Genomic DNA, 19409 nt, shown 5'->3' with positions numbered 1-19409 from the left:
TGCTAAAGTAAAGGATAATACCTTTATCTTTTCAATTTTATTTTCTAATAATTTATTTATAAAAAATAAATCTTTTCCCCCCCAATGAAACATAAACACTAAACCACCACCTTAAATTAAATGTTTTATAGACTTGTTAAACACGCCCTTTATCTAAGATCTTTCTAAAAAAAATGAAATTTTATAAACGAAATAAATTTATAGGAATGCAAGAACCAATGATAAGTTACATTCTATGTATCCTAGAGACTACACAGGCTTCACCCCCTACACCTATAGAAAACCGGCGAGCTGCAAAACAGAAGAAAAAAATCAAGTGTATGGCCAATGCAATTTTATCACTCAGGCATACTTACTAGAGATTTGGTAAAACAGTTTACACAAAAATTGATGCAGCCTACATTTTAGGCATTGTGTAGGAATACAAAATGGCATTTAGAGCAACAGGATCATTTTTTTTCCTCCCTCTGAAAAGCATGAACAATAATTCTCACTCGTTAGCATGAGAGTCATCCTCATCTTCATTGCCTTCATCATCTTGCTTCACTTCTTCTACTTTCCTCTTCTTATTCACTTTCTTTGATTTGCCTGCTCCTGACTTTTTTCCTGCACTCTTCTGCTTCGGCTCTGAAAAGAAACCAAGTAAAGGAATCCAGTGGGAAATCTTTCCTAAAAAATAGTCCTGCTATGAAGAAAATTTATTGATAATTCTGATTGTCTTTTAAGGTACGGAGTACATCTTGATTTCTGATATTTGACATTTTCAAACCATCAAGATGATCAATGTGGTGATGATCAACAGATACAGCTCCATTTCCTGGCACCTGAGATTGCTCTGAATGGTTAAAGGGTGTTAACTACCAGAGCAACACCAAGAATACCATTAAACTACACTCACATATTTGCCTACCAAAAAAAAAAACTAGTCAATTGTACATACATATGCTTCTAGTCAAGAAATTTAATTAATCCTCTCTGTTGCCACAGGCCTAGTTTTATCAGTGCTGATTATTCTATTTCCTGAAAATGCTTCTTTGGTCATAGTGGGTCCATAGCTAGAATATACGGAGTCACTAACATAGATTATTTATAGAAATGGGGATGAAAGAACTAGGCAGACGATGATGAAGGGGACATGAATTTTGATGCGGTCTACTCTTTGGGCTAAAACCTAAGATCTTGTGATGTGTTATAGCAGGAAACAACAATGTACATATTACATAATATTCTGAGTCATTACCATGGGAGTCATCCTCGACCTCATTCCCCTCATCTCCACCATCATTTTTACCCTTGTCACCCTCATTATTTAGGGATGAATCTTCTTTTCTTTTCTTTGCTTCCTTTGACTTTGCAGCTCCGGCCTTCTTTCCAGCATTCTTTTTCCTAAACTCTGTGAGAAAAAACAATATAAAGTTACAGTTCATGGCTATTTCATTACCATCAAATGTAGTTTCATGCAGGAAATTAATGCTTCAAATCATTGAATTGTTCATACTATGTTCCTGACAATAGTGAGAACTCACACTTGAGCCCTTTTATGGCTCTCATTTTATACTGTGGCCTGTAAAGAATGTTTTATCTGGATTTTTGTCCTAAATGACAAATACAGGTGCCACTAGTTTCACAACTGATTTTTCTCCTCACCAGTTGGATACTTCTTTCTGACCTATATAATTTAGTTGATTAAGCAATGGTGAGAGTCCAAACAAAATTTGAGTATGCAAAATAACTTTGTATCCCATTCTGCGACAAGAAGTCCACACCCTTTCTAGAGAGTAAGTCTAAGGGCAACATCTACCAAGTAATTTTGTGCACTACTTTCTCATAGAGTAAATTATTGATTCAAGGCTTCTGACCCCATGGTTTTTAATCTCCACACATTGTGTGAGGGTTTTCAACATAAAAATCCTTCATCTCATTTGTGGTTGATTGATTGTGGACATTTTACACTCTCAAAGGATTATCTGAATTGAAATTTTCAACATTTATAATCACCCATACACACCACCCCCACCCCCCTTCTAGGTGCTACTCTACTAGATCATTGGTTTTTTAAAAACCTTCCAATGGTTTTGGCCTTCTAACCATGGAGATAAGTAACAAAATAGAGAAATAGTGCAAGTGGGAAAACAGGGTAGGGAGTGAGTATGACCAACTTCCTAGATTGTTGGGTTCCTTCGACATAATGATCCAACCATGTTCTAAGAAAAAATGACCTATGAGTATGTCCTAAATAAAAAGTCCACTAAAAGTCCAACACCAAACATGAAGCTCCCATTTCCGCTGGTATTTGTAGCATAGAAAGTACCTCTTTAGAACTAACAAGAAAAAGGACCCCCTCCTTATTCATCAAGGCCCTTGGAAATTGCCTGAATAAATGATTGATCAAGATAAGTAAAGGATAGTGAATTAAACCAACTATCCAAAAACATAACTGTCATGAAATCCCCTTATCATGTTATGTAGAAATTTTGAAACCACATGATAACACAACTTATTCAGACCAAAAAAAGGGCGCTTACTCAGACCATCTTTGATGACAGTATCAATACCTCACTAAGGTCTAGCACTAAAAATTAGAACAGTTAGCAGTAAAATAATCTAAGAATTCCACAATGCCTTTGTTGAAGCCCATTAGATATTGGGTGCAGCATTGTTAGCCAGTGAGGGAGTTGATTAGTAGTTGAGAACTTCAAATCTTAATTCCAAAAGTTGTCTGCTAGCTAGATACTAAAAAGGCTTATAATCATGTTAATCAGAATCTTCTCTTGCATTAAGACCTTGCATCTCTTTAATCCAGTTCTCTATGCTAGTCAATGGGTACCCATCTAGTTTCATTAGTAGTTTTAGGGAGTTGTGTTAGGGGAATCCACTCTCCCCCTTTTTGTTCATTCTATTGATGGACAAAAGCTCTTTGTAGATTAGTCCATAGGGCTTTGGATGGTCACTTGTTGCAAGATTTCCAGGTGGAGCTGAGGTGAGGAATGGTCTTCCTATTTGTCACTTGCTTTTTGCTAATGATTCTCTTCTCTTTTGTGGGGCAGACTTGAGGCGGTTAGGATACCTTGGATATGTGTTGCTCTTTGAGGCTGTCACTGGTTAAAAGGAGATTTTAGAGCAGAATGAACGCATTCCTGCTAGAAATGTCATAAACAATGACTCTCTATTAAGAGCTTGAGCCTCCAGATTTAGAAGGCTGCCAATCACTACCTTACATCCATTTGGGAGCCTAGATAGAGCCTAAGTCAGCATGAAATCCTATGATGGGAACATTACCTTGATCAAAGCACTGCTTCAAGCTTACCAGTATATTTCTTGTCTACCCTCTTAATATCAACTTCAGTTTGTCGCAGGCTAGAGAAGTTTCAAAGAAACTTCAGTTGGGGAAAGTTTGGGAAGAGAGGAAGGTGTATCTTGATTCTTGTTGGTTGGAGCTTGTGTGTTTGCATGAAAGAGTTGGGATTTGAGGATAAGAAAGTTGGAGCTACTAAATGGAGCCCTTCTAGGTAAATGCCCACAGAGGTGCACCAAAGAAAGGAATAGCTTCTAGAGGAAGTGGTAGAGGGCAAATAAGGGATCTTGATGAGCAGCTATTCTTGTATTGCTCTTCCATAACCCTGTTTGCATAGTTTCAGCTGCTCCCATTTCGCTTGCCACTACTATTAGAATGACTTGCTTTGACATAGGCTCTTTATGGGGAATGGTGGAGGAGGATTAGAGAAAATAATGATAAATATTGAAGGGTATTTAAGATTCCTCTTCCATGATAACTTGCATTTCTTCCAACCTTTTTCTTTTTTTTTTTCTGATAGGTAAACAAAGCAAATATGTTAAAAGTGCTTGGAAAAGGCACACAAAGTACACATGAAGTATACAAGTAACAACCAAATACAAGCGACAGGACAAAGGAAAAGAAACAACAAACCAAACCTGAAACATCAAAAAAGGACAATGACCCTTCACTTAAGTACACGCTAAACCTGAAAGATTACAAAGTAATAAAACATTTATCAATTGGACATTTTGTTCTTTATCTTGAAAAGCTCTTCCTTTAAGCAAACCACAACCGCTCTTTGCGATCGGATCAGGTACTTAATTACACTTCTTTTCACTTTGTCATTGCCCCTCAAACATTCCAAGAAAGTATTCACAACTTCATTGATTAACTAAAACCAACTCCTAACCCTTCTTTCCACCCTTCCTAGCCCTTCCAACTTGATGATAATTAACCGAGCATTCCAACTTCCTCAATTCTCTTTCAAATTTTGATAAGCAAACTTTCCTTTTCCTAAAAGCACTATATTGACTCTTTATTTCTCTCCCCACCTTCAATTTCCTTAGGAGTTTCAAAATCTCCACCTCATAACCAACAGTCAGCATGCCCAAAAACTTGCTAAAATTCACCAAACAACTGTCAGCCCAATCATTTGGGCGACAACCATCCTCATCGCTCCTCCTACTGTCCTCTATCTCTCCCAGAAAAGTTTTCAGTGTGTCATCACCAACTAATCTAGCCAAACCTTCTAACGCGACCTCACTACCATCCACCCAAACCATTTTAATCAAGTCAACTTCCAAACAACTCCTTCTCTCCACAGCCCTCTTCTGGAACCCTAGGTCCCGCAGACCTCCTCCCATCCAATGAAACATTAGAAACATCCAAAGAAAAAGAAGAGGCACCTAAATCACCCACAGAAAACATTAGAAGGGGAGAAGTACTTGAAAATCTTGCAGCTTCCTCCAACAGGGCGTTGTCAAAGAGAAAAGGGCCTCCCTGCATTTGCAAGTCAGACCTTAGGACACCCCTCCCAGCAACGAGGCAAGCAACACAAAGTCAACATCTCCCCACAAGTCCTCTCCTTTATGCTCAAACCACCAACCCTATGGCTCCATTTCACTGCTATACCCACTTTGCTTGTTGCAAGGGAGAATGACATAGCAAAAGTACCCATCGGTTCCTTTAAAAGAGGTGAGGCCTGCCTTAAGCACCTCTCCAGCCCATAACAAGGGCTTCTTCAAGACTGCCCCTCACAACTCTTAGGCTAGGCAAAAAAAGAGGGCCCAGCAAAGCCCTTATTAGAAACACAATCAGCCCACTTCCCAACTAAGGGCTTATTCTCCTCTATTTGGGCCTAACTATTAACCACTCGACCCAACCCACTCCCTAAACCCCTCTTTGCAACGCCAAATGCATCGCCTTTCTTATATAAGCCTGCAGATCCCTTAGACACGCCATTAGAACACGCCTCCCCCTCCCTCATAACGTCCTTCCCCTTCCAACCTCGAGAAGCTTCTTTCCAACCACAAGCAGCCACCTCACCCAAAACTTTTTGACTTTTCAGAGAGCCAATTCCAAACTCCTTTAGGGCACATGAACTCCCATCACCCTTATCCCTTGCCTCTCGCTAGTTTCCTTTTGAGACCACCTGTGACATCCACAAGGGGACTTCCCACCATAGCTACACTATAAAGCAAAGCAAACCAACCCTACCATCACTTGAAGAGAGCCAAGAAGCTTTCTCCCATAAGATTTTACAAGAACTCTGGCCCATTGTTTGTTGCAACTTTAGGCAATATCTTCATCCACCACCATGAAATTGTCGCACCTATCTCCTAACAGCTAGAAAAGCTCCATGCTCCACAAGTGCAACAGAAAACCTAAAAGCCTCACCCAAACTCCTTTGGCATGAAACCCATTTCGAAAGTACCCCACTTGAGGGTCCCACCTGCTTAAGGACAAACACTTGTCAACCTCCTATTAAGTACTGAATCTGCCTCCAAAGAAGCTTCCAAGTCAAATGAAATAAGAGAGCCCCCAAGCAAAATAAAGACACTCCTCTCAACTGCCAAGTTTGAAGAACCCACTTCTTAAATCACCTAGATCAGGCACTGGGTCTCCAGGACCCTTGAGAGAACCTCCCTTTCTTCAAGTTGAATCCAAATTGCAAACCCCCCCCCCCCCCCCCCCCCCCCAAAAAAAAAAACTTCACCCAAACCCAAAACCTTCTGAGCTTTGTCTACATAAGTCTCGACTGTAAGTATAACTGTCTTGCTCCCTCCAACTGCTCCTTCTAAAGAACACCTCCCCTAAACCCTTGAGAGGGAGGAACCACCCCAAGGCTACGAAGTTCCACAGCCAATGTACACCAGCCCCCTGGAACTGCGCTGCCTTCTGGAAAGACTAGAATGAATCTCTTTGCCTCCGCAGAGGCCATTAAACACTGGAGAGAAACCTGCCAACACCATTGCTAAAACATTGCAACCTAAACCTTCTCCCCCCTTCCTCCCATTTTGAAGGAGCAAAAAAACCTTCTCCTTCCAACAGCACAACTCCACTCTTTCCAATGGGCAAGACAATCTAAACTCCCCAAATCTAATCCAACTAGAGAAGCTCCTGTCTCTCTCCACAACTTTCCCTAACAAATCACCATTTACCTCCTCAATGGAAATTTCGAAGGACTTCAACTCTATTGCTTCCAACCTTCAGTGCTCTAGGGGTCACTCATAATATTAGGGAAACGCAATGTTTTAAAAAGCTAAAGAGGGTCTTAAGGCGTTTTTCCCAAATGAGGCAAAGCATAAACCTAGAGGTAAAGCATAAGACTAGAGGTGGAAAGTCTCAACGTAAACAAAAATAATAACAAATAATAATACAAAGAAAATAAAAGAATTTTAAAAATACTAATAAAATTACATAAAAGCTAAATAATGAGAAAACCTTACAATTCATAATAATCAAATTAATTGTATGTCATTTTTAATGGTTTCCTCTCATGTGTTGATCAAATTATTTTCAAAACTACCATCACTATGATTAGTAGGATCTCCTATTGAATAATAATTATATCCAAATGTTCTATTATCCTCTCCATTGATGTTCATGTCAACTTGTTTTCTTCATCATCCATTAACTAGAGTGATCTTTTTTTCCTTTATTTATGAAAAAGAAGATAATGATTATATATAAGTTCAATCACTATAATGACCAATAATTCCTTTATTTCTTCTTCTTAATCTTTTCTTATCCTTTCCACTTGAAGGATTAATTGGTAGTCAACTAAGCCCTTATTTTTGAAAAGATTTAACCCTTATTAATATATGCCAAAACCTAGTAAAAGCATAACTCATTAAAACCAATGAACATTAAGGCTTAAACCTCTTATACAAGGAAGCCCGTAAAGGCCCTAAACCCCATTAAAACCTTTTTGAGTTTTCAATGCTTAAGCCTTAATAGCCTATAAGACTCAACAGGGTTAGGCTTAAGCCTTGCTTACCCTATATTGAGGCTATAGCCTCAAGGTTAATTTGCATTGCCTTTCCTTGAGGTGACCCTCAAGGTATAAGCCTCAATAGCCTTTTAAAACATTGGGGAAACGAGGTTTACCACTTCCAGATTGGAATTATTCTTCTATTGGGTCCCAAGATCCCATAATGGGGAAGCCCACTTCTAAGATAAGGAGGGGGAAAAGACAGCTTCACGAGTTCATAGTGCATTTCACTTACTAGATGTTTGACCTTGCTGAAGTAGATTCTCAATTGCTTCCCCCCTCCTTTTCCCCCCCTAATTTCCCCCTCTATACATTGGTTTTTTCTATTGATTCCTTTCTTCTCTTTTCCTACTTCCAATAAAATTCCATTTGTTAAAAAAATAGAAGATCTTCAGTTGCAAAAACAGAATACACACACACACACATATATCCAAGGCATTAAGAAAGCAGATACAATCAAACATATGGAAATTTGGTACCATCAAGAGAGGCTTTAAGAGGTTGAACAAATTCAGGAAACTCAATTTCTTCAATTGCTTTCAAAACATCATCAGCATTGATTGTTTGCCTCCTAGACTCCTTACACAAGTCATTTGCACTGCACAAACATTGCCATCGAATAAAAGTCAGCACACAACATGAGTTACCAAATGAATGGGAGTCAAAGAGAGAGATTTCCACCACAAATACCATCCCAAGATCAGGGTTTTTAGCGCCCCTATTATTCAGAGCCAAGAAATTTTCGGGTTCAATATTCAATCGAATTCAATGACAATTTACAGGTTCCCTGGACAACAATCTCAAGTGCATCAGATCCTCCTTAGCTGCTGCACTCGAGCTCTTAAACTAACGCTAACAGGACCGCTTAACTTAAAATGACTTCCGCGTCTTCCCGGAAACCAAAAACAATGTACAAACATAAAAACATACGGCCTTCACGCTACTTCTTCCTCAGGATTCTAGAAAAAAAAAAAAAAAACGCAAACTAGACGAAGAAACCCGAAGAACCCTAGAAAAATTCAGAGGAGAGAGAAACGGGTTGCATACGTGGCGGATAGATAGTGGATGAAAATGCGTGCACTTTCGCAGAAGGCGCGAAGACCGTCCTTGTGAATAATGATATCGCCGTCATCGGAGAACTGAGAGAGCTTATCCTTCACCACCCTGCGCACTATAGTCTTGGGCAGCTCCTCGACCTCTGCAACTGCCACTTTCTCCATCGCCCCTCTCTCTCTCTCTCTTTCAATTCAGAGTAAACTTTTTCTCTCTCCGAAGCATTACATGTTTTCTAGGTTTTATTTCCCGCCATCGGGAGGTGGGCCAACTTTTTGGACTCGACATATTGGGCTTGGGCTTGTCAACCTCTTTACTCTTTTAAGTCCAGCCTAACTCAGCCTTTTTAAGTTAATTCTATTTTTTTATGTTGTGGATGAACACCAAAGCCATCATCCATACTTCCTAGTTCCAAGAAGCATCTGAGGAAGGTTCCACGCGCCGTCCAAGGAGAGTGCGACGCGCTTACGCTGCCATCGCCGCCGACTCTTGTCGTCTTTAAATCAAATTCAATCTTTCAACCCTCATTTACACCGTTTCTTCTTGACCTTTCTCATAATATCACCAACACTCCCAAAACAATTATCAAATATCACTCCCCTCCCTTTGCAACGCTGCCTCCTGCTTCATCGTCGATGGCTTCCTTCTCCGGATACAACCCCCAATCCCACTCCCCCTCCCCCTCGGCGCCACCCATGCCCAATCCTCAAGCTCCCAGCTCGTCTCAGCCCCACTACAGTCAGCCTCCTCACTGGCATGGATCTTCATATGGGCATTCCTCTTTTCCACCAGGGACACACCCAGATGTCATCAGAAGCTTTCAAATGGTGGACAGGGACAGGAGTGGATATATAGATGAGATTGAGCTCCAACAAGCTCTCTCTTCTGGGTATCAGAGGTTTAGTCTCCGGACCATTCGCTTGCTCATGTTTCTCTTTAAGAATCCCAGCTCTCCTTTGGGGATTGGTGAGATCCTTTTGCCTTTTTAAAATTTCCTTATTTTCTCGTTGTAACAGTTGTTTCAGAATTTTCGGGTTTGAAATTTTCTGGGTCTTCTCGTTGTAACTTGTAACATTTCTTTCAGAATTTTCGGTTTCTTTGTTCCGTTTTCTCGGGAACCAAACAGGGTAGTTGCATTTTTTTTTCAATTAACAAAGTTCTCGACATATAGCAATAGCTAAGAACTTAGGGATTTGTTATTTTTATTGATTTTATGCTTCAAAAATTCTGGGTTTTTCCCCTTCTCGAAACTAGAATAAACTCCAAATTCAATCTTCCCATTGCTCCTTCCTTCCTCTGGGCCTTGTTTCCTTTTATGTAGCCTTCAATTGTGAAATTTCCTTTTGCATCTGTTGAAAAGAAAAAGGAAACAGAAGAACTCGTGTGCCACATGTAAGATGCTGTTTTCGTTTTGAATTTGGATATGTGAATGTGAATCCGCGAATGATTTTCACATTTGTTCCAGTTCGGCATTTTTCCTCCTCAATTGCTTTGACCAGCTTAATTCCAGAACGTGCTTTCCTTTATATTCAACTCTTTTTGTTTGCATTGTGTGTCTGTTTGTCGTGTGTATTGATTAGTCTGATCACTCCTTTGCACAGGGCCTAATGAGTTTGCTGCATTATGGAGTTGTCTCGGCCAATGGCGAGTGAGTACTCTTGTCGCTTTCTTCCAGCTTTAATTTTATTTTTCTTGAATAATTGTAGAGAACACATCTAGCTTTTGGTATCTCCATGAAAATGAAATTTGATGGTCTTGTAATGTAGAAATTTGATTCTCAAAAATGAAGGAAAATAACCTTGTTTACTTTCTGCTCAAATTAGCTTATCTTAGAAATCAATTGGGCCTTCATCCTCATTTACCTGGTATACTGCATTGCTTTGGCATGCCAGCGGATCATAATTGCAGGACAACATTTTCAATGGCTTTTATCACTTCTTTCCTCAATCTAGTTTCCCTATATTTGTAAATGGACTAGGATTTTTGGTAGGTATGGGTTCTAATGCTTATATAGAGCAGATGATCTTGGGTCTAACTCCATCGTTGTATAAAATAAAATAAAATGACACTGAAAAGGTCGGTTGTCTACATTTATAGAGAAGATGTTGTGGTGTTTCTTGAAAACAATGGGCACCTGAAGAATATTTTGTTATCTCTTCTGCAAGTTATAAGGATCTTACACCACTTTTTTTTTTTTTTTTTGTCTTGTTGAAGGGGGGAACCCTTGATTTAGGTGACCTAATTGGAGATTGACTTGTACTGCAACCGTTCAAGTCAAATATCTTCCAAACATCATGTTCTTCCAATGTTAAAAAATTCAGTCTGGATAATTTTCTTGATACTTGTGGAATTAACGTTGTGCACTTACTTGCAGGCCATATTTGAAAGATTTGATAGAGATAGAAGTGGGAAGATTGACTCCATGGAGCTAAAGGATGCTCTCTACAGTCTTGGGTATGCAGTCCCGCCTTCTGTTCTCCAGGTTCTGATTTCCAAGTATGATGATCGAAGTGGCCGGAGGGTTGAACTCAATTTTGACAGTTTTGTTGAGTAAGTCTTGTCTTATTGAACACATTGGATGCAAATTTTTTAGATTTAGAAAGTGTCTTAACAGTTCTAATGTTTTGTTTTGTTGGATGTGCAGGTGTGGGATGATTGTGAAGGTAAGCCAACTAACTTCTGGGAATCCTGAATCTTTTTATTTTCTACTTGACTTGTCCCTTTCCAATAATTTAAATTGGTCAACCTACCCCAAAAAGAAGTTGGAAAAAAAAATGAAAAACTTATTAATTTGACCCAATTTTCCATGTCAAAGAGGCATATGCGGCCATCGCTATATATAGTTCATGAGATATAAGAACTCTTACGTCCTGTTTTTTTATCATTGCCTCTGATCTCTAAATTTGTCACTACAATTCCAGGGTTTGACTGAAAAATTCAAGGAGAAGGATCCACGTTACACTGGTTCAGCAACACTCACCTACGATGCATTCTTGTCTATGATCATTCCATTTCTTGTAGCGTAGAATCAAGTGGATGTAATACCTTCCATTGTAAAGTTCTCATTTGTATCTTTTCATTTGATTATTTGATTGGCATAATAATTTGCAAAACCTGTGAGTTGTTAAATAGATTGTTACTGTATTTTGAGATATGTTTTTCTTCTTTGAAAGTTTTCTAGAATCTGTTGTTAGTGTCTGTTATGGCAAATTCATGTCTCTCATATTCATATTCATGTGACATGTATGGATTTGAGTTGGTGTTGTAGTAAATCATTATGTAATCTTATGGGTGTTTCAGTGCTTGCTTTGGGTATTAGATTCAAGCAAGCTTTTTTGTATTGAGAAATGAGAATTTTGCAATACAATAAGAGGAGGTTTTCTTTGTATTAGGTTAAAGGTACTTGCTTGTGGCTTAGTACTTCTTCTGTCCTTTTTGTTTGCATCATTTGAAACTCTAATTTCCTTTCTTGATGAAAACCATAGGACTTGTTTGATAACATTTTCGGAAACAATTCTCAAAAAACAATTTTTGAGAATAGTTCTAGAAATTTTTTTATTGTTTTCAAGAATAAAATTCTATTTTGAAACTTTAGAATGAAAAATAGTTTTCTCAATCTTCTCTTTGTAAAGACATTGTGCATTTATGTAAAATCTAAAAACTTTCAAAGTATTTTTCATTGTTTCAATTATTGTTCCTAAAAGTTATTTAGAAGAAATAATCCAAGTTTGTTACTCGACTTTTATTGACAAGGAAAACATAAAAATCCTAACTTCCTAACTTCTTTGACACTCCCCCCCAAGTTGGAGCATATATATCAATCATGCTTAACTTGCTAACAAGAAGCTCAAAGTTTGGTTGAAATGGTCCCTTTGTTAGAATGTCAACAATTTGTTGCATTGTAGGAACAAATGACATACAAATAAGTCCTGATTCAAGTTTTATTTTATGAAGTGTCTATCAATCTCGACATACTTAGTCTTATCTTGTTGCACTATGTTATGAGTTATGCTTATGGTTGATTAGTTGTCACAATACAGCTTCATAGGCTTGTTTACTGGCTATTTCAACTCTTCAAGTACTCGTTGCAACCATAAGATTTCACACACCACACAACTTCAAGCTACTATGCTTTGCTTCTTGCTTCTCCATGTAACCAAATTTCCCAAACATACATGCAATACCCAAATGTAGACTTTTGATCTATTACAAACCCAACCCCAGTTTGCATTTTTCAAGCTTCAATTGTTCACCCTTCTTGAAGAGTAAGCCTTTTGTTGGAGAGCTCTTCAAGCATTTCAATATTCAATAAATAGCTTCAAGATGCTCTTTACTTGGAGAATGCATAAACTAAGTCACCGTACTAAGGGCAGATGTAGTGTCAGGTCGTGTATGAGACAAATAAATCAGCTTCCACACTAATCTTTAGTACTGAGTCGTATCTATTGGATCCCTTTGCTTATTATCTTCAAGTTTTTTGTTAGGATCAATTAGTGTGTCTGCATGTTTGTAGCCGCTCATCCTAATCTCTTTTGAGTAGATCTAGGATATACTTTCATTGGAAGACCGCAATCCCTCTCTTAAACCAAGCCACCTTCATTCCAGAAAAATATTTTAGGGATTCCAAGTCTTTGATCTCAAATTCTATTGCTAGACAAGTCTTCAACCAATTAATCTCATTCTCATCATCACCTATGAGTATGATGTCATCCACATACACTATCAAAATAGTCACAGTTCCATATCTTGAGTGCTTGATGAACATAGTGTGATCGGTTTCAACTTGATTATACCCTTGTTTTTTTTACCAATTGAGTAATTTTTTCAAACCACTCTCTTAGTGATTGTTTAAGACCACACAATTATTTTCTTAACCTACACCTTTGATCCAAACCCTTGTTCAAACCCCGACGGACGATCTTTATAGACTTTTTCCAAATCTCCATTCAAGAAGGCGTTTTTAATATCTAATTGTTGTAGATGTCAATCCAAGGTTGTTGCAAATGACAAAAGTACTTTTACCATATTTAGCTTCGACATGGGTGCAAAAGGTCTCCAAGTAATTGATGTCATAGGTTTATGTAAAACTTTTGGCCACCAATCTCACTTTATATTTCTCTAGAGTCCCATTTGACTTGTATTTGGTAGTGAACACCCATTTGCAGCCCATTGTGGTTTTTCCTCCCTAGGTCTTCAATTTCCCACTTCTAATTTTTCTCAAGTGCTCTCATCTCCTTAAGTATCACATTCCTCCACTCTACAACTCATAAGCCATCTTGTACATTATTTGGAATCTACACACAAGAAAATTGAGAGGTGAAAGTTATTAGCCTTTTTTTTTGTCTTTTTCAATGTTTTTGTAGGAAATAGTGACATTCCTTTTTTTTTTTTTTTTTTTTTACTTATTGCTTTCACACAAGAAAATAGTGACATTCTATTTTAATTTAAAGAAATAGAGGAAGAGTGGAGAGCACCAGGTATGTCATATTGGAGACTCACTTTTTTCCAAAAAAATTCTCACCCACTTACAATGTTAATAAAAAGATAGAAATAAAATTATGTGGTTAAAAAACATATAAAACTAATAAATAAAATAAATATAAAAACCATAAATTTTAAACTAAATATAACAATCCCCATATGAATTAAAATTTAAGATATGAAAAAATGAGCAAAATGATTGTACAATGGGTATAGTGAGCAAAATTATTTACTTTTTTTTTTTTATATATATAAAAATTAATGAAACTATATATTAATATACGAAAATCATAAAGAAATATGGGAAAGAAGGTTAGGAAATAAATTGTTTAATTTTTTTTTATTAAAAATATATATATTAAAAAAGGGAAAGAAAAGGTTTACAACAATATGAAAATAGAAGGATACGCAAATGAATAAATTATTTAAAATTGTTTAAAAATAATAATATATTAAAGAATAAAAAAATGAAAAAGGTTGATAAGATAAGAAAGATGCATGAAACAAATTACGAATTTTTAGTAAATAAATTATTTAATTTTTATAAAATGTTATGAAAATATTTATTTTAATGTATTAAATGATAAAAAAAATAGGGAAAAAGTACAATAGGCTTAACTATTAACCACTCGACCCAACCCACTCCCTAAACCCCTCTTTGCAACGCCAACTACATCACCTTTCTTATATAAGCCTGCAGATCCCTTAGACACGCGGCCTCGGCAACCACTTTCTCCATCGCCCCTCTCTCCTCTGCAACTTATTGGACTCGACATTTTGGGCATGGGCTTGGACTTGGGCTTGTCAACCCTTTTAAGTCCAGCCTAGCCCAGTTTGGATGAACACCAAAGCCATCTGAGGGAGCCTCCACACTGCAATCCCAACCAAACTCACCCCGTCGTTCAAAATCTCAGGCCTTAAACCCTAGCAAACTCAACCAGTTCCCCTCTCTCTCTCAACAATGCTGGCTCGCTTCGTTTCCAAACCCTCTAATTTCCGTCTCTTAACTCTACTCTCCACCAAATCCCAATCACACCCTCCAAACCCTAAGTTCACCCTCCCAAGATTCTTCTCCACCAATCACAACAACAACGACAATAACACTAAAGATCGCTCCACATTCAATTCCTGGAAAATTTCTCAGGAATACGACGGAAATGGTGATTCCATCGTCGGCCAAGAGGCTGGAACGCTTGCCGGACTCACCGACGAGGGCGGTGCGGCTCCGGCTGAGGATGAGTCGTGGTTGAAGGATTCTCCGTGGACCTTCGAAGAGGAGAGAGAGAAAGGTAATGTGTTGGACTTTGGATGGGAATTGCAGGAGGAGGTTCGTGCTGTGGGAGGTGAGACTACCATTGAGGGTGACGGGAGCAAAGAGCTTCTTGAGAAGGAAGAGTCAGCTCTTTCTGCTGTGCTCAAAGGTAAGTTTCCAATTTTCTTCTTTCTATCCCAGCCCAATCCAAATTGCAAATGAAGTTGCCCAAGTCGGTATAAAATTGCAAAGCATCTTCTCCAACAGCCAACTGCAAAATGCTTCTCATCACCGGTTTTTTCATCCTATATTACTACTATTTGAACTCACTTTTCACTGTAATATATATGCTCCCCTTTAATGTCAAGGATGACTAATAATCAAATATAAATAAATCGAAAAATAAAAAAACAAAAAAAACTTGGAGCATTAAATTCAATGTTCCAAAAAACAAAAATCCCCCCATTCGAACATTATTTCAAGTTAGGTAAATTTAGGATGAGCATGCAGTTCCACATTCTCTTATCATATTGGTCAGGTTTTCTTTTGAAAAATGCATTCCTTCTTTTCCATAATTTTCCAATTTTAATTTTATCTTATAATTTTTCTTTGAATATTTGTTATCTTATACACCTAGTATTCCATCTGACAACTCAAATGATCTTTTTTTTTCCTTCTTTTGATTCTTTAATTACTGATAACCAGTGTTATGGGTACCTTTTTATAGGGAACAGAGTTTTATTAGAATGAAGGATGAGAAACCCTTCATACTAAGGCAAAGATATTCAGCAAGGGAAAGAGACAGGAAAAAAAAAAAAGGCACTCCACACTTCCCCTTTCGAGTCAATGACTAATACCGTGACTTTGAAGCATGGATGATTTCCATGTGTAAAATTTTTTATATATCGGGGAATTGATATCTCTTGGTTGACATGATAAACATTTCAGTATCTTTGATATGTGATATTTTGATATATGTGACAGTAACTTGTGATTTTGATCTGGCTGGAAAAACCATCTATTTGGCGCTAACATACTATTTGATGGATGTATCAATGCGTTGAACGATAATTTTATCCTGTGTTTGTTAATAGAGGCTCTGCAACTATATGTAATTATGCAGGGGCTTGATTGAAAAACTGCTTGAAATTTTAAGCCTTACGAAATGGAATTACCTTTTTGTGTTTCCTTCCTCTAGGTAATGGCATGATGAATTAATTTAAGGAAGAACTAAAATTGACAGATGTAAGAATCCAGACTGATTAGGCTTTATAAGTGTGGGATAGCCCTCTAGGTTCAACCATGTGCCATGACAATTTTGATGTGGCAGCAATTTTGACAATTCATTTAGTAAATTCACAAGTCTGTAAATGATTAGGTACGGTTTGGAATATATTTTCTACATTTAACCAAAGTCTGTTATATGCAGTCATGATAAGTGAGTGATTATCACTTCCCTTTACCATGTCATCTATTTAATTTTTCACTGAATGTTTTATTGATCAATGCTACTTGCAGGTCCAAATCGTGCATTTGGTGACCTTATTGCAGCATCTGGAATCACTGATGCAATGCTTGACAGTTTGATTGCCCTGAAGGACTTGGAAGGGGTTGAGGGATTGCCCCCGTTAAGTGAGATCGAAGACATTCGTTATGAAAAAAATACAAGAAAATCAACCAGGGCTGAGATAGAGCGCCAGAAGCAGGAGGAAGTTGCAAAAGCTCGAGTTAGACAAGTAGATGAAAAGGGAAGGGCTTATGGAACAGGAAGAAGGAAATGCAGTATAGCCCGTGTTTGGGTTCAGCCTGGTGATGGAAAATTTATGATTAATGACAAGCAATTTGATGTTTATTTTCCAATGCTTGATCATCGTGCTGCTCTTCTTCGACCTTTCTCTGAAACAAAGACATTGGGTCTTTGGGATGTCAATTGTACTGTGAAGGGAGGTGGTCTCTCAGGTGAGAATAACTGTTTTTAGTTACTCTTCTCATTATCAATATCTTGTATGGGCCTTATCATTGCCTATCTTATGTAAGTCCACTCTGTTTTTCTTTTTTCTCTGGATAGTAGTTTTGGAAAATTTGTGTTTTTGGTTTGAACATGTGTTACTGTTGGTTAAATATGGATATGCTCATTAAAAAGATGGAAAATTGCATAATCAGCTCTTTATCTGTATTTGTTTTTGGGGTACATGGTAATTTTGTTGAAATATGATGTTGCCAACAAATATATTGACCATGTTAATGTAGTGTTATTCTTTTCCTCAGCATTGATTTTTTCTGGCTCTAATGGTTAAAAACTCAATATTTTTAAACCCCTCTTATCTATCTTCCATCCCTTGTGGGATTACAATATTTGTTTATCTGTATACATGAAATTGAATTTGAACTGGCTTTTTCTGTTGTTCTGTGCATTCCTGAACTTTTAAATTCATGCATGAAACAGGTCAAGTTGGAGCAATTCGTTTGGGGATCAGCAGGGCTTTGCAAAACTGGGAACCAGGATTACGGCCTCAGCTCAGAGAAGGTATAACCTGTGAAAGCAAACTATTTCATTTTCTTCTTTTTATTCTCTTTGCTTCAATTATTTCCATGCACATCAACATACAATGATATGTGCATCTTCCAGAAATGGTAGGATGTGTGCACATTATGGTTTGGGTAGGAGTTATGTGATAGACTCAAACAAATTTGCCCATCAACCTAATGCTATGTTTAGTTTTTGAAAAAATTGAGAGAAAATTGAAGGGAAAGGAAATAGAGTGAAAAAAATAGAAAGAAAGAAAAAGTGAGAAAATAAAAAATAGGTTTGAAGTTAGTTTATTTTTATATACTTTTTAAAGAATATTTTATTTATTTATTTATTTTATATAAAGGTTGAATGGTTGTAAATAATTTTAATTATAGTTGATATTCTTTTGTATTTTTCATGGTAAGCTAAATACGAGAAAGTCATTTTCTTATCATTTTTTTTTCCATTTTCCTTAGTATTTTTTGGGAATGAAACATAACCTAAATTTCTCTTTGATTCGTCTACATAGAATTGCGAGCTTGTTCTCTTGCATTATTTATATCCTTCACATGCTAAAAATGTCATGTGTGTTGCCAGCTGGTTTCTTAACAAGGGATCCCCGGGTGGTGGAAAGGAAAAAACCTGGAAAAGCAAAAGCAAGAAAGAGCTACCAATGGGTCAAGCGTTGATGGGTTTAAGGTTATTCTTTCTAAGTTACAAGGATTACTTCATTTCTTTGGCACCATAAGTTTTGTTTGAAATGATCAGATATTCAGATGGCTTGACTTCTCTTTCCTATTGTAGCTGTTCCCCCCAAGTTGTTTCACTCAAAAATAGACTGCCTGGCAGAGCTGTGAAGATTTATTTTCAACCAAAAATAAGTGTCCTTTTAGCTGTTTCCTGCTGGAGCAGACCTCTCTGTATCTCTCAAAATGCTTTAATTTCTTAAGGTTAGTGCTGATTGATTATTATGCTTTCAAAACTCACAACACTTGCTTTGAGCTTCGTTGTTGATTGGGTAGTTCTGAAAGTAGTCTAGACCACACTCTCCACATGGTGTAGCAGGGCAGCTATGCTATATAAGCCCGATGGTATCAGACTTTTTTCCTCTTCTACCTCGGGTGAAAAAAATGTTACACTATGAGATGCTGATGACATTTGGGTCATGTTGGAATGCTGGAATGGAGAATAAATCCATTTCATTTTCATTCATTAATATGTTGGATTGTTTTATAGGAATTAAAAAATTTATTGTTATGAAAATACCAAATCCCATTTTCACTAGGATTTTGATTCTTCCTTTTTATGTGGGATTATAATTTATACCATTCTCATCCTATTTTCATACCTGTTCTCTCATGCCAAACAGACCTTGATGCATTAGGATCTTGGATTCAACTTTCTTTTAGCCATGCAAGTCTTGGGTTGGGTCTGATCTTTGGTGAAATGGAGACTGCAAGCCTTGTTTTATGAGATGGAGATGTAATGTGGGCTCAGACTACTCAGGAATTGAACCTGGAATGTCGTGTCCAGGCCCAGCAATGGATTTATGTAATTAATAATATTTCTATAGAAATATAACCCACTTTATTTTACTTTATTTTATTTTTTAGACAGCAAGTAATGCTGTCAACCCAACATTATTTAATTAATAATTTAATATAAAAGTAAAGTTGGACAAAAACCACCAACCCCAACCAACCATAGGGATGATGAGCCGTCTCCATTTGGGCCGCCAGGTTTTCTCGGCAGCCAAACAGTTGACTAATATAAGGCAGACCCACACCTTACTTTACAGATCAAAGTGGCCCACAACCCAGATTGAATAACTGGGCTTGAC

General features: G+C 37.4%; 3 protein-coding genes across 7 annotated transcripts; 2 read left to right on the top strand and 1 right to left on the bottom strand.

Annotated features, from left to right (window-relative positions):
• Positions 1-321: 321 nt before the first annotated feature.
• Positions 322-8648, bottom strand: LOC100262207 (DNA polymerase II subunit B4). 2 transcript variants are annotated; one of them, XM_002275446.5, is made up of 4 exons: positions 8319-8648; positions 7751-7869; positions 1241-1393; positions 322-627 (listed from the first exon to the last, which is right to left on the bottom strand). In XM_002275446.5, exons 1-4 carry the CDS (start codon positions 8489-8491, stop codon positions 491-493), a joined length of 582 nt encoding a protein of 193 aa, XP_002275482.1. In that variant the 5' UTR covers positions 8492-8648; the 3' UTR covers positions 322-490. The 2 variants fall into 2 exon arrangements, with proteins under 2 accessions (XP_002275482.1, XP_059593646.1); XM_059737663.1 differs by having other exon boundaries at positions 322-1393; positions 8319-8558.
• Positions 8649-8959: 311 nt separating this feature from the next.
• On the top strand, positions 8960-11722 carry LOC100251852 (probable calcium-binding protein CML48). 2 transcript variants are annotated; one of them, XM_002275485.5, is made up of 5 exons: positions 8960-9290; positions 9926-9972; positions 10699-10874; positions 10969-10987; positions 11246-11722. In XM_002275485.5, the coding sequence occupies exons 1-5, from the start codon at positions 8960-8962 to the stop codon at positions 11348-11350; spliced, it is 678 nt and encodes a 225-aa protein (XP_002275521.1). In that variant the 3' UTR covers positions 11351-11722. The 2 variants fall into 2 exon arrangements, with proteins under 2 accessions (XP_002275521.1, XP_059593645.1); XM_059737662.1 differs by having other exon boundaries at positions 10969-11534.
• A 2762-nt stretch (positions 11723-14484) lies between these two features.
• On the top strand, positions 14485-19169 carry LOC100246720 (28S ribosomal protein S9, mitochondrial-like). 3 transcript variants are annotated; one of them, XM_019220590.2, is made up of 5 exons: positions 14488-15226; positions 16576-17016; positions 17504-17584; positions 18167-18268; positions 18939-19169. In XM_019220590.2, exons 1-4 carry the CDS (start codon positions 14767-14769, stop codon positions 18256-18258), a joined length of 1074 nt encoding a protein of 357 aa, XP_019076135.1. In that variant the 5' UTR covers positions 14488-14766; the 3' UTR covers positions 18259-18268; positions 18939-19169. The 3 variants fall into 3 exon arrangements, with proteins under 3 accessions (XP_002274146.1, XP_019076135.1, XP_010651883.1); XM_010653581.3 differs by lacking the exon at positions 18939-19169 and adding an exon at positions 18374-18570; XM_002274110.4 differs by lacking the exon at positions 18939-19169 and having other exon boundaries at positions 14485-15226; positions 18167-18570.
• The last annotated feature ends 240 nt before the right edge of the window (positions 19170-19409 follow it).

This window comes from Vitis vinifera, chromosome 6, assembly GCF_030704535.1.
Source record: "Vitis vinifera cultivar Pinot Noir 40024 chromosome 6, ASM3070453v1".
Taxonomy (NCBI): domain Eukaryota; kingdom Viridiplantae; phylum Streptophyta; class Magnoliopsida; order Vitales; family Vitaceae; genus Vitis; species Vitis vinifera.
This window is presented reverse-complemented; position numbering and strand designations above follow the sequence as displayed.